This window comes from Alosa alosa, chromosome 7 (assembly GCF_017589495.1).
Source record: "Alosa alosa isolate M-15738 ecotype Scorff River chromosome 7, AALO_Geno_1.1, whole genome shotgun sequence".
Lineage (NCBI taxonomy): Eukaryota > Metazoa > Chordata > Actinopteri > Clupeiformes > Clupeidae > Alosa > Alosa alosa.
Genome location: NC_063195.1, coordinates 34,147,193 through 34,162,236, shown reverse-complemented (window position 1 = coordinate 34,162,236; position 15,044 = coordinate 34,147,193). Strand labels below are relative to the sequence as shown.

The 15,044-nt window shown below is 41.4% G+C and overlaps 1 protein-coding gene across 3 annotated transcripts in view; it reads left to right on the top strand.

Annotated features, from left to right (window-relative positions):
- LOC125297029 (titin-like) overlaps positions 1-15,044 on the top strand; it is a 39,630-nt gene that overhangs the window by 20,675 nt on the left and 3,911 nt on the right. For 2 of the 3 annotated variants that reach the window (XM_048247168.1, XM_048247166.1), the window contains exons 8-16: positions 1,553-1,987; positions 2,572-2,835; positions 2,939-3,289; positions 3,416-3,706; positions 3,857-4,207; positions 11,309-11,605; positions 12,852-13,196; positions 13,286-13,573; positions 14,551-14,895. In XM_048247168.1, the coding sequence (XP_048103125.1) occupies positions 1,553-1,987; positions 2,572-2,835; positions 2,939-3,289; positions 3,416-3,706; positions 3,857-4,207; positions 11,309-11,605; positions 12,852-13,196; positions 13,286-13,573; positions 14,551-14,895 (2,967 nt within the window). The remainder of the gene's footprint in view (positions 1-1,552; positions 1,988-2,571; positions 2,836-2,938; positions 3,290-3,415; positions 3,707-3,856; positions 4,208-11,308; positions 11,606-12,851; positions 13,197-13,285; positions 13,574-14,550; positions 14,896-15,044) is intronic. The other variant, XM_048247167.1, reaches the window with a different exon arrangement.

The following is a 15,044-nucleotide window of genomic DNA, read 5'->3' as shown; positions in this document are numbered from 1 at the left end:
GGCTATTCTTTTGTGTACCGCACTTCGCACTTCGCACATCGCATGGTATTGAAAAGCCTTATATCTCAACGTTTTGCTCTGCCTTGCATTCGAAAGACTATTGGAGTCTAAAAGGACTATTGGAGTCTTGATTGATATGGAGAGCAATAAACCAGAAGAAAAGGGAGCAAGCGTGTGTGGACATTGGATAATTTAGTGCGTGTAAGACAATTTGATTTCCCCCTACTTAGCCCACCGCGGCTTCTGAACAAGTTACTTAGTTGGATCTGGTAGCCGCAATACAGCCGCTAAATTCAGTATTGTCATAATTGCCATTTTTACTGTCTGCCCATGTTTGCTTCTTCTAGTTCTCTTTGCTTTAAATCAGGAACAGGGGTGTCGCTAGCAGCTTAGCCCATAGAGTCTAAACGGTTCTCATAATTTCAATTTTGCCTGCCCTTGCTGCTCTCGTCTCAGGGTTTTACAATCGGAAATTATTTGCTTTTTTTTTTTTTTAAAAGTGTCAGAGATCTGGGGCTAATAAAAAACCATCCGGGGCTATAGCCCCCGAATGCCCATGCCTACTGACGCCACTGATCAGGAGTGTCAAACTCATATCAGGCAGTGGGCATTTGTTGGAATGAGATCTCATAGGGGCCGTCATTATCATGGTCATTATAATTTTTCTGCATGGGTATCAGAGTGTAGTTTGATGATATACTCCTTTACTATATCCACTTGTGAGCAAACAAGTACAAATCGTGTGCACATATACTGCTCTTTTTCTCTTGAAATACCCTACTTCCATTAGTTTTTTTTGTTCTTTTCCTTCCTAAGAATGGTTTGTTGTGCTAGGTTTAATCAATTTATCATATAATAGAGATGTGGCTTATTACACATTGTTGAAGACAACTGGATGAAGGATCGGGGAGGGAATCGGAGACTATAGTACTGTCTAGATATCCACAGAGAACACGAAACCCACCAGACAGATTAAGTCTGTAGGCCATATCTTAGTGATAGTGGTCAACCAGTAATTTTTGATAGTTACATTCTGTGCTTGTTTGGAAGCAGGTAGGTTGTGAAGATCTGCATTATTTGTTTTCTTTTCTATACAACGTAGATTGTAGAAGGAAGGAGTGTTATGGTTCAGGCTCCTGCAATAGCCTCTCTGTTGGTAGGCTACGACTCTTCTTTGTATGGTGCGTCTTACGTCATACGTTTTTGTAATGTTTGCAATGGTCTTCAGTTAAAGCCCATGAAGAGATCTCCGTGTTTTATTAAGCCCAATCACTACAGTGAATATGATTTTTCTTTTTTTAGAAAAGTTTTATGTTTTTTCTTCTAATTTTCCCTTCCCACCCAAAACATCTGGGGGGCAATATGAAATGAGATTTGGTCATTTTCTTGTTTGTCTTAATTTCAACTTTACTGAGAAATATGCCTATTCCTGGTCTCAGCCTACTAGTACATCTCTAGTAGTCAAGATGGTTTTCACACTGCACAACTAGATGGGAGAACGAAAAGGAGAGCAGTCATTATTTGTTTTATGACATACTTTCATCTTTTACAGATGTTAGGGTATATATAACAAGTGAATCTGGCAAATGGATGGTTGAAGGAATGCTACTTGAAAAAGAAGGCTTAGCTAATTTGCGCTTTGTTGGAAGTGGACATGCATCTGGCGCCTGGACAATTGAAGGAAAACAGTTTGAAAAAGGAGACTTTGTTAAGTTGCGCTGTATGGTGGAAAAGTCTTCAGTAGACAGGATCCTCTGGTACAGAGTTGTTCCGTTCAGAGATGAGCTTTCAGAGATGCCACACTGGAACGGTGATACAAGATACTCTCTGGAGCTCGTTTCAGACGGTAGGAAAGAACTACTACATGACGACTACTACATCCTCAACCCTGCTGCTCCTGACCACTCAGGTCTCTACGTGTGCCGAGCAGAGAGGGGAGAGCCTGCCTACTACACCTACAGCTCCCCTATGTTGATCTGGATTAAAGGTAACACCACTACACATTCAGCTCCCCAATGTTGATCTGGATTAAAGGTAACACCACTACACATACAGCTCCCCCATGTTGATCTGGATTAAAGGTAACACCACTACACATTCAGCTCCCCAATGTTGATCTGGATTAAAGGTAACACCACTACACATACAGCTCCCCCATGTTGATCTGGATTAAAGGTAACACCATACAGCTCCCCTATGTTGATCTAGATTAAAGGTAACACCATTACACATACAGCTTCCCTATGTTGATCTGGATTAAAGGTAACACCACTACATATACAGCTCCCCTATGTTGATCTGGATTAAAGGTAACACCACTACACATCCAGCTCCCCTATGTTGATCTGGATTAAAGGTAACACCACTACACATACAGCTCCCCTATGTTGATCTGGATTAAAGGTAACACCACTACACATACAACTCCCCTATGTTGATCTGGATTAAAGGTATCACAACTTGTCTTTCGCACTAACAAGATCTGTTTACCCATTGATTCCAATTTTTGACCTACGCCTTTCAATGTTTTAAAAGAGCTGTTTTAACAATCTTATCTATCCTCTACTACAGACTCTTCTCCAGGTTTCCTAAACCTCAGTCCCAACAGGACACATTTCTACAAAAATGAGTCTGTGTCATTCAACTGTGAGGTGCCAGGCAATGCAAGTGGTTGGATCTTGAGAAAATACAGGAACAATGTAGATTCAGTGGAGATTGAGACTCTGGGAAAGGCTACATTCAACATCAAATCCCTCAATATCTCTCATAGTGGAAACTACTGGTGCCAGTCTGAATCAGGAGAGTTTAGTAATATTGTTTACGTGAGAATACACAGTAAGTAACTCTTAAATATTTTTGATTTTATTTATTTATTTTCAAAAAACAATTAAATCCTATTTAATTGAATGATTTTACATTCAAATGTTATGCCTTTTAGCAGATAGACCACGTCCATTTGTGTACGATGCTCCAGAGGGTTGGCAGACTGCAGGAGATTCTGTGTCTTTGCACTGCAGTCTAGGCCAGTACACCTCAACCTCTGACCCAAGGTGGAGAATCCTCTGGTACAAAATTGTTCTTTACAGAGAAGAGCTGCCCACTTTTATAGACAAGGAGAGCAGCTCTAAATACTCCCTGGAGCTCCTCCCAGACAGCAGTGGAGATGGAGGCTCTTACACCCTCAACTCAGTTGGCCCTGAGCACTCTGGTGTCTATGTGTGCAGAGGAGAGAGAGAGCAACCTGTTGATCACACAGAATATAGTACACCTAAACTTCTCTGGGTTATAGGTAGGTGTTGGAAGACCCAGTTAATGGAGGCTTTGGAATTGCTGTAATTTATTTTTAGTAGAGTAAATATGTTTTGATAAGTGAAACATGTGGACTTTAATCCTGTCCTGTCACTTACTCCTCCAGATCCTTCCCCTAAAGCTGCTCTGACCATCAATTCCAACAGAACTCAGTATTTTCAGTCAGAGTCCCTCTCACTGAGCTGTGTGGCGCAGGACAATGCCAGTGGCTGGAGTCTGAGGCGATTCACATTTTATTACCCTTCCTCTCTCTCAGGATGTCCTTTCAACAACACAGTGACTAGGGATCAGTCCACGTGTAACATCAGCTCACTTGATGTGGCAGACAGTGGAGTGTACTGGTGTCAGTCTGAATCTGGACAGTATAGTAACGCTGTCAAGATATCAGTGAATCACAGTAAGTTATGACCACAAAAGTACGGAAGACTAATTTACTCATCATGCTTTGTATCAACACACGTGATGAAATGCTCCTAAAGTTGATATCCTCTGTGTATTCATTCTTATTTGTACTTGACAACCTCACTGTATGCTGTAATGCTTGTAGATCCTCTTCCAACGTTAGATGTATCTCCAACCTGGCCAGCTAAAGGAGATACTGTGACTCTGAAGTGTGATGTGTCAGGATCCTCATCTGGCTGGAGATTCCACTTTTACAGAGTCATTGTTCCAATTGAGGAAGTTCTCCCTTCAGAAGATACCAACTTCTATTCACATGAGCTGAAATTATCAGAAAACTCTACTGAGCTCCTCTCAGACAGCAACAGAGAGGCTGGAGGCTCCTACACCCTCAGCACTGTGGGTCCTGAACACACAGGGTTCTATGTGTGCCGAGCACAGAGACCAAATTCATTCTCTTACACCCCTTACAGCAACCTTAGGCATCTGTGGGTAAAAGGTAAGATACCCTTTTTGTAGCACATATTTGTACAGTTAGGTGCATCTTGTGTCACTGTCATCATTTTGACTTTGTCTAGTGTCTAGAAAGGTTGGATTCAAGTTTCGAGTTTCTCATTTAATTTAAATATTGTAAACCTATTTTGGACAACAGTTTTGTACATAAGTGCTTAATTATCAGGGTGCTCAGAAATAAATGGACATGCTAATCAGAGTTACACCAATCATTTTAAATACTTGATTTAAATCCTTTATGATCAATGACCACCTGAATTCTGGAACCTGTGGACTCGAAATGTTAGGGTTTCTCCTTAGTGATGGGTTGTCAGGCTTTAGGTGCAGTAATCTCCACTTATTTATTTTTACCACCATCAGTTTTTCTTTTAGTCAGATAAATTGCTTTTTGCTGGCTTGTGGCCTAGTGACTAACTTCAGCTACTGACTTCAAAGGTGCTATGGGTAGGATTCCATTAGTGTTGAATGCACCTTTATGATGGTTATGACACTGTTACTGTTATGTGACTTGACCTGTTCAAAACATGCTTTTCCTGTAGGAAACTGTTACAGCTGTAGTGTGCTTGTGTGTTTGGTGTTCTGCGCTCCTTTGTGTCCATGTCCGCTTACTCCTGATTGCTGCATGGGGGTTCCTGATTGGGCCCTTAAAGTGTGACTTGTCAAAAGGCAACCCATTTTTGTTAATGTACCGTAGTCAAACTTTCGTTTGTGAATCAAATACGCCTGAAATGGGCGCAAAAACGTTAGTACATCTGGCCCTCTAAGTACACAAACAATGTTCTCAATGCTCAAGTTCATGTGTAGAAACCCTCGTGATACTTCGATCAAAGTTTCATGTTGTGTCGAGCCTTCTTAGTGTTTGAAAAAAAAAACGATTTTGATTCTGACTTTGCCAAAGAGAAAGGGCTTCTCTTCTTCTTTTGACAGATGGTGTTCAGCATGTAGGGCTGAGGACTTTGCTTCTGTGCGTGAGCTGCTGTAAGAGTTTAAAAACTGCTTGCCGGAGTGTACGGCGGTTTACTTAAATGAGCAGAAGGTTACTACGTTGCAGCAGGCCGCAGTTCTTGCAGATGAATTTACTCTTACGCACAAAAGTGTTTTTAATAGATCAGACTATCCACACAGTATTCCCCAATACTCTGAAGAATCTCAAGATAAAAACCTGAATATGCCAGTTCATCTTTGTTGAGATCAAAGATTGAGACACTGTGCTTCTTCTGTCACAAGCCTGGTCACATAGTTGCTGAGCGCCTGGCAAAAGCAGCCAAAAGGTGGTGGATTCATTAAAACGGTGTCTCCTGGTGGCCAGTCTGTTACCCAGAAAGGGCCTGATGAGTATTATAACCCTTTCATCTTCACAGCATTTTTGTTGCTCACAAGAAAGTCTAAGGACCAGTGTCCAGTCACTGTACTACAAGACTACTGGTGGCGCACAGTATTTCATTCTTTCTAATGTCCTGCCATTGAGTGCTACATCCAAGTGTGGTATAAGCACCACAGTAAGACGTATTGGGATGGGTTCTGTGTCCGCACCCCTCCATCGTTTTCATGTCCAGTCTAACCTGGTTACTGGTTTCTTCCCAGTAGCCAGTGGTAGTCCGCTCTCGTCTTCCTGTTGATGGCGAGGATTTCAGAATGGGGAAGGACCTAGCTAGAGGTAACATCTTTAGCAGTCATGATGGGAAGAGAAAGGCAGAGACTGCCTCGGTCTGCATTCAATGAGTTCAAAGCAACAGCTTCCAGATGCAATCAACTTCATCAAGTTGCATGGAATCAACTTCAGATCTTTAAAAAGACACTGAGCGCTGTTCCATGCAGCCAATAAACGGTTTCGAATCAGTTTATTGGGAATAAAACGAATATGCGTGTGTCTTGTAAACACCTTATTCTGATTGAAATAAACCGAAAAAGGCCATATTCGGTTTACTCATGAAAACACCTTAAATGGAATCTGCTCCCAGAAGGAAGAGTGTTGTAGGCCTGCGCATGCTCAATTCCCACAGAATTAGGATAAAATACTAGCCTGGGTGCCAATCCGAACTTAGTCCCGCCCCACGGGAAGTTCGGTCTGGCATTGCTCCATTGTGGGGCAAGTATGCTCGCCCTAAATCAGGCGGACCAATCAAATCAGGCTTTACGATGATGGACAGGTGAGCAACAGTGCTTGGTCTATCACGTCATCTGAGCACGCTTAGATTAGGCTTATGTTTGAAACAAAAACGCTGTGGCTAGAAGGATACATGGCTTTTAAGACCCCATATGGAAAATTCATATTATTTAATGAGTTTGTATCACTGAAAACGATTATTTCCGAAAACTTTGGCCAAAGTTGAGATGTGGGAAAACTGGTGGTTTCACTTTCATCAAGGGAAAACAGCGCTGTTGCATTGCGACATGTTCCCTCGTTCGTTTGAAATCTCTGATTGACCACCTGTTCGAGGGATTTGCGACAGCCTTTCCCAGCTGTTTAACATGTTTGTAGCATATCACTGTTCAACAGAATTATTTTAAAAACGGAGGGGATATAGGAGCAGAAGGATGGTTCGTGTGTTTTCTTCCTACACCTCACGGTTAGCTATTTTGTTGCTCTGATTGGTTAGGTCTATCCAATTGAGTGCAGAGGCATTCCCCCCCTGTATCGGTTGAAGCACGCCCCATAATTACGTCTCAATGGAGCAGTATCAGACTCATATTCTGACTAGAATTTGAGTATGACAACGTCAGGCTAATAAAATACACCAATTGTCTCACGCACTTTTCTAATCATGGCGAAACAACGCGCACACTTTTGGAAAGACGAGGAGACAAACTTATGTCTTGCAATCATGCAAATGTCATGGAGTTCATCGACAGGAGAAAATTACGTAATAGCTACGTTTTTAAAAAGATTTGTAAAAACTTAATGCGGCTGGCTATCGACATACGCCTGAACAAGTGAAATACAGGTGGAAGACCCCGAAGATGTTGTATTATTCAGCCAAAAGAGGGAATTCCACCAGCGGAGATTTACGTCATTAAGTTGGGAGCCTATAGAACTCTCCAGAATAAGTCCGCCTCCGTAACTTCGTTATCCATCCAACTTCCTGAAAATTCGATTGTCTATGGGAAATAACATGGCGTTTTGAAATATCATACCGGTAAAACATCTGTAGGTAGCGAAGTAGAAAAAGCTGGTGGGCAGATTGTCCTACACACTTCTGCCATCTAGTTTCCACTGGATTTTTTGATTTTCGGTGCCGTTTAAAATAAAAAAATCCAGTGGAAACTAGATGGCAGAAGTGTGTAGGCCAATCTGCCCAGCAGCTTTTTCTACTTTGTCACCTACAGAGTTTGACAGGTACGATCTTTCAAAACGCCATGTTATTTCCCATAGACAGTTGACGACCGAAGGTTGGATGGATACGGAAGTTAGGAGGCGGGACTTATTCTGGAGAGGTCTATAGAGCTGCACAGTCCCGCCCACAGCCGATGCCGGATGTAAAAATTCAATGCAATTTCTCCATTGACAATTGCGGTATAAGCCATAAAAACTTAACTGCACGTGGTAGACTTAAAACCAGCTACGGCTGTACTAAGCGATTGTATATGCTCCTATAGACACCAAGAGTTCATGTGGCACTAACCTTGTTTTGAGATAAATGCCTTTTGGATAAGTACTTCATTACCCACAATCCTGAACAATCCCACTATCCCACAGTGATACCTCTGATTGGTGGAAAGGCCGTTATGGTCATAGTTTGAAACTTTCTCTGCGAAAAATATTGACAAAGATGGCGGAGTCTTTTACTGCCTATGGCGAAAATCTTAATGTGAATAAAAACTTTCTTGACGAATATTGGTACTTGTATTAACAAGGATTGGGGTTTATACATCACACAAACTTAGTCAGGGCCAATACACTATCAAATAGACCACTGTAAATGTTAGTTTAAACACTCAAACTTTTCAGGTAGCCGACAGGCTAACCTTTAGCATTTCCGACATTGTATGTCATTACATAATGCAGCTAACATTAGCCTACATGCTGCAACACAGGTATGAATATATTATGTTTTAGTGAGTGTCCAAAGGGGTGAAAGCCACTTTAAATCGGGTCACATTATTGACTGTTGTGTGTCCGAGAGTCAGTTTGTGGGTTTTGTAAGGGCCAGCATGAGGGACAAGACCTACAAAGTTGTGGTGAGTTAAGCAGGGAGGTTGGTAACGTTAATGCTGCTAGCAGTGCTAGTTAACATTAGCTAGGCTACTGAAGCCTTCATACTGTATGATTCATATCAATCATTAACCTAGGAATACTTCTTCGTGCATTTAATGAACATTTTGTGTAATAATTCACGGCAAATTAATGAACTGAATATGGTGGTCCAAGAGCAGACCATGCACCAGTCCATGCATCAGCCCATGCATGAGCAGTGATGACGGACGGCATAGGATGAGTCAGGTAATGTTACGAAGCACTGCCGTTAACATTAACCGCTTTCACACACACACACGATATAAAATACACAATGATAAATATAAAATTCAGTATCAAAACACTATTATTTACACGATTACTTCTGAAATAACTGCTATTAACTGCACATTCACTATATAAAAATCACTGTTTGGAGGAAAGGGTTCGCATGCTGTGGCCGGTTGGAAATGGTTGAAATGGCAAAATAAATTGCGCCGATTTTGCCTATTAAGGTTTTGCACCTACGTCATAATGTCATGTGACCGTTTGTTTACAACTAGAGTGGTAGGCAAGAATGGTAGGCAAGGCACTGCAGAGAGTGGTAGGCAAGCCTACAACAGTCGGGTTGCATAGGCTACACATAGTTACAAATAGCTTCAAAATTGAAATTTTAATATCAAATATTGACCGGGATGCCGACCAGGCCCTAACAGTTGGTTTTACAATAAGAAGCAAAAAGGCGACGAACGACCGACCGTTTAGCCTACCTATCCTCGTTGGTTGTGGAGGATAACTAATAAAAAGTTTCACACAATTAATGAACTTTATCACTCACATTCTGAGTTTTTCTGGGTGGTTATATATCCATGCAGATAGTCTTCGAATAAGCCATCGCTGTTATATGATATAATATGTTACAGGATTCATGACTAACGCCATTAATGTTACATGATGCTGACTGACGCTGGCTATAACAGTAACTTCTAGGCTACCGTTTTAAAGTCTGCTGAGTCTACTGCCTACCAAAACCTGTCGCTGTTCAGTTGAAGTTAAATGATCAAATATTGCTTGATTTTGTGTCAGCTTTCAGAAGGAAGACATGTTCCTTTCTGGTCAAATTTCACAGCTTCTAAGAAAGGCTATCGTCTTCGTGTAAACCGAGTTTTGAACAGAGAAAAAAAGGTAGGCTACATGCAGGTTCTCCCATAACGTCGATACAGATCAATGCACCAAATCAGGGTGATTTTAGTGAAACAACGTTCCTGTGATAGGCTATCAAAATATTGAACAATGGGATAACGTTTCATCATCACCTTTATTGATGCCTGAAATGTTGACATTGCTGAAATACAGAGATGTAGCCTACTGAGAGGCAGCTGCAGACAACGATATTCAATGGGTTCAACTTGTCCCTTGCCTACCAGCTGGATGTAAACAAAGCTATAGAACCTACAATACGTCACATGAAAAACGTTAATAGACTCTTTCAACAATAAAAAACAAAAACAATGCTTAAACGTTCTATTTGGGCCCCAATCTACTTCCTCTGCATATGGAGTGTTAAAAAGGAAGTCTTGTGGGGCCAACTATGATGCTGATAATGGAACTCTCTTGAAAGGGTCCATATTATTCAGTGAGGTGCGGTGGTTTATGGGATGAGTAGTTCCTTCGCTCGGAAATGAAAATATGTACACAGTCTTGTACCTTTGACTTTTTTTGGATTTTCTCTTCGTTTTTTCACTCGAAATGATATGTTGTATGCTTATGAGTTATGCCGTAGCTGGTTAGCCTAAGACATGCTGTAAAACTCTTTAGATACGGATTTTTCCAAACTTCAATGGGACAAATGAATGGGAATCTTACATCCGGCACCTAACCGCATTTTGGCTGTGGGCGGGACTGTGCAGCTCTATTTGTGGGCTGCGTCGCTGACTTATGGCCCTTTCCTTTTGTATCGTAAATCCTCGTACCCCCACCCGTACGACATGTACGAATGAGTAGCTAGCGCGAACACTGGGGTTTGTAGTCTTTTTGGAAGTACATGGATGCCACCAGGGCAGCAGCTGTCTCGTTAGTGGTGGACATTTGTCTAGAACACGAGAACACGTCCCTTATTCTCCCTTGTTGGGTATGGTCAATGTGAATTAATAATAAAATCTTTTTTTTAGTAACTCAATTTCGCCTATTTCAATTTCAACAAGTGCTGTCGCGTTTCTCTCGAGCCACGAGGGGCATTAGCAGGCTAGTCATTGTTATTGTTTTGTGCTACATGTAGCCAAGACCTGAAATGCATGAATTGGTGACCGGATTGAAGCAGCAATGTAATCTAGTGTGTAAGAGCATTGCATCGACATTAAAATTACCAACACAGTACAAATGCAAAGAAAATGTCATCTCATCTCAACTATGGGCGCAGCCATGTTTGTCGTAAGGTCGTACGGCCACCTCAGGGTACCCTCAAGAACTCCGAGGTAAAGGGGGCGTGCCTGCGTGAAATGCCGCAAGAAAGCTGGGTAATTTACACTTTCCAACTCGGGCGGGGGATTTGAGATACAAAAGGAAAGGGCGAAATAAAAATAAATTTGTCTGAGGCCGCAAAGATGTCGGAACCGTTTAAGAGAAATCAGTTCTTTATTAGCCTCAGGCATATGGCATATTCGCCATACTCTGCATATGTGCTGTATTGTACAGTATAATACTTTTACTAACTGTTAATGTGTTGGGACAGCTTAAAGCTTAACAACTATATGAAATTGCTAGAAATGTTTTATAACTTCCATTTTTAGAGAAAGCCAGGGAGCGACTAGAGAGGAACTAAAGGGCCATATGTGGCCCTCGAGCCGCAGGTTGCCTACCCCTGGTCTAGTGTGTTCATTTCAGAACTGATATAGTTTCTCTGTTGCATTCCAGATCCTTCTCCTCCAGCTTCTCTGGGTATCTATCCAAACAAGTCAGATTACTTTTCATCTGAGTCTGTCTCACTGACCTGTGAAGTGAAGGGCAATTCCAGTGGTTGGACTTTGAGACGGTTCACAAACAACAACAATCATGTGCTGACAGCATCACACTGTGCTTTCAAGCATGGAGCAGTTACTTGGGATGAGAGGCCATGTCATCTAAGATCATTAAGGACTGTAGATAGTGGACTTTACTGGTGTCAGTCTGAATCTGGGGAGTACAGCAATGCTGTCAATATATCGGTACATGGTAAGTTGTGTTGTTATTATTTCTTTACACCTAGAGTTCTAAATGTATTGTAAACATGTTAAACATGTATATGTATTATTGAATCCTAAGATTACACTGGGCACCCATGTGAATTGTGAAATAGGTTTGCAAGATCTGAAATCTCTGAAGGAATCAAGGCGTAACCTATACTTTTGCCCGAGATGCTTTTGTATAAGAAAACGTTTTTTTTTTTCTTCTTTAAAAAATCCATTGGCTCATTTTCAGACATCCCAACTCCCCTGGAAGTTCTGGGACTCACCCGCATATTAATAGCGGCTCCCTGAAAATCCCCAAATTAGATAAAATCTTCTGGAATCTAGAGCGAACAAGAGCGAGGCCGAGACTTCAAATCGTGTGTGTAGTGCGCACACGACGGAGAGGGGGAGAGAGAGAGCGGTATGGGGGAGCATTTGGTGTGTTTGAACCTGCCGTTATTGTTAATGTAATTAATGTCTACACAGACCCAGTTGGGTTGGGCACTAGGGAATCAGCACATTATGATAAAAAAGGATTGATGCGTGTGTTAAAATTGTTATTATTGGGCAAACAAGATATTCAGTCTCGTAGTGAAGATGTAAGGAGCAGAATATAACAGAAGGTTTTGTTACAACACAGTTAACGCCGGAAATACATGAGCGTATATTCTACACAGCATGTAACCTCTACTCTACTAGTCTCACACACATATATATTTTAGCAAAGATTTAGTGGAATCCTGCTGTTGCATGCACAGTCTTGTGTGCAAGCAGATTGCGCAGAGATGTGCTCACTCGTCGTCAAAATACCAACACGCTGTTTGATTTTGGGCTCCTTGCTGTTAAACGGAATGACAGATATCACTTTCACTGGTTCAATGGATGTTACGCCCAAAATAGTATACACATATGATTAATTCCGAAACATAAGAACAATCCTTTTGAACCATGTGCCTGGCGCGGAAACCATTTCCCCCCACAGTCAAAACAGCAAAAGTGGATTCAGACACACCCTAGGACCCTGTGTCTTTTTAGCTCGAATCTATCAACACATCCATATTATTAGCTTTTGTTCCAGTTTTGTGTCTAATGGTGTTTTAAAATGCCGTCACAGACAGACTGCATCACTCTGTTAATAGAGCCTATTTATTCTGAAGGTTATTTAACTGTCAGTCTTATCTAACGATCTTCTGTCACATCTTCTGTCATGGCAATGTGTTTTCCTACTAAAGTAATCCTTTGTTTTACAGTTCAAAACCCAACTACATTTCTACGAGTCTATCCAAACCACTGGGTTATGGAAGGAACTTCAGTGACAATGACTTGTGGGGTTTATCCATCACAGTTATCCATAGACTGGAAATTCTACTGGTACAGAGTTGTTCCCCCTGGAGAAGGCATCCCTGTTAAATCTGACAGATCCGGTCATGTGAAGACGTTCTCTGTACAGCTCCTCACGAACAGTGATAGTGGATCTACAGAGTCCTACAATCTGAGCTCAGTTGGTCCACAACATTCTGGAATATATATGTGCCAAGGAGAAAGAGGAGATTATTACACTGGGTACGGCAGGCCCCATCTAGTGTGGGTTACAAGTGAGTGTTTGAGAAAACGTCTAATTATCTAAAGTGCGTGTTGGTGTTCACCAGAAGTGCTTTTTCTAATACCTTTACCCCAATCACAGGTCCTTCACCCTCTAGTTGGCTAAGGGTCAGTCCCAACAGAACTAACTTCCTTCAATCTCAGTCTCTGTCACTGAGCTGTAAGGGGCTTGGGAACCCAGCTGAGTGGACAGTGAGGCGGTACACATCTGGAGAGCTTTCAGACTGTCCTTTTAACTCAAGATCAGGCAATTGGGCCGAGTCCACGTGCAACATCAGCTCTCTAGACACTTATGACAGTGGTGTGTACTGGTGCCAGTCTACATCTGGAGAGCTCAGTAATGCTGTCAACATAACAGTTCACATACCAGGTACATTTAATAATAATAATAATAATAATAATAATAATACATTTTATTTATAATGCACATTTGCATAACACATCCCGCAAGATTGAAATTATTACTCATAATTTGGAGGGTGATGAGAAAATATTTCTTTGCAAGTCTGCATAATTTAGAAACTATGATAAAGGAGATATTTTACTTTAATATACTGTACATAAATGTAATCTGAAAAGTGTTCACTCATAATTCTAGCATAGAGGAGTTGCTGTTTTTTTTCTCTTTAAGGCAAAAACTTAAAAAAAAAAAAATAAATAACATAGAGCCCTGTTGTTTGGATCACCGAAAAACGAGTTGGTGCTACATAGCTTGAGTTATCCTGAGTTGGTGCTACATAGCTTGAGTTATCCTGCTAGTGGCAAGCACTGAAAAAAGCAGTAAAGCTGAACAAATATAAATATACAAACCATAAATCTAAGAATTAATAAATAAAGTGTAAACTGAAGAGATAAGTCTTTAGACCGCTCTTGAAAGATCCAAAACTACCGCAGGAATGCAGAACACTAGGAAACTCATTCTTTGTGAAGAAACAGTATAAATCCAATGTTTGTGCAGGCAGACACATACCTTTCCCTTGGTTGCTTCCTGTAAAGTCCAAAACACTGGATTTATACTGTTTCTTCCCAATCACTGAGTTATACACGCAAAGTGTTGTCTTGTAAGGATTCCGTTCATCCGTCTGTTAAGAGGTACAAACACAGTCTAAAATCTGCCCCCATAGCATAGCTTTGTGGCCGTTTGGCGGAGCTAACCACAATAACTGGAGCATTTTTTTTTTTGTTCGGTGACCTTGAACAACAGAGCTCTATTATTCCCCTTCAAGGTGTCGGAGAGTGAGGGAGTGAGGTTTACTACTGCACAGTGCTTGATAGTTTGCTGGCTGCTATTGCATAAGCATAAAACTGTTTTTCTTCATAGAACTATCATATTCATATTTCCAATAGAAACTGTTTATTCATACATCTCAGTCAGCCCAGATCACTGGGTGACTGAAGGATCTGTAGTGACTTTAAGCTGTTCAGTTGGAGCCCCCTTTCCTGGCGTGAGGTTTCACTGGTACAAAGCTGTTCCAGTGAGTGAAGGCTTACCTCTGGTCAGCAATCGTGGTCGATTCCGTGAGGCTAAATACTCTGTGGAGCTGCTGTCAGACAGCAGCAGAGGAGCTGGAGGCTCCTACACTCTCAGTTCCTCTGCTCCAGAACACTCAGGCCTCTACGTCTGCAGAGCCGAGATAGAAGAGCTGGCCGCTTACGCTGAGTACAGCCATCCTGGGCTCCTTACAGTAACAGGTAGGTGATGAAGAGGAGTGTGTTACATTTATTGAAAGTTATAGAACTTTCTGTCATTTTTTTAACAATTCTTTTTTTTTGTTACTGATACTAACAATTTAAATTAATTAATCTTCACTTTCAAAACATTTGCTTCTGTAAAACAAGTA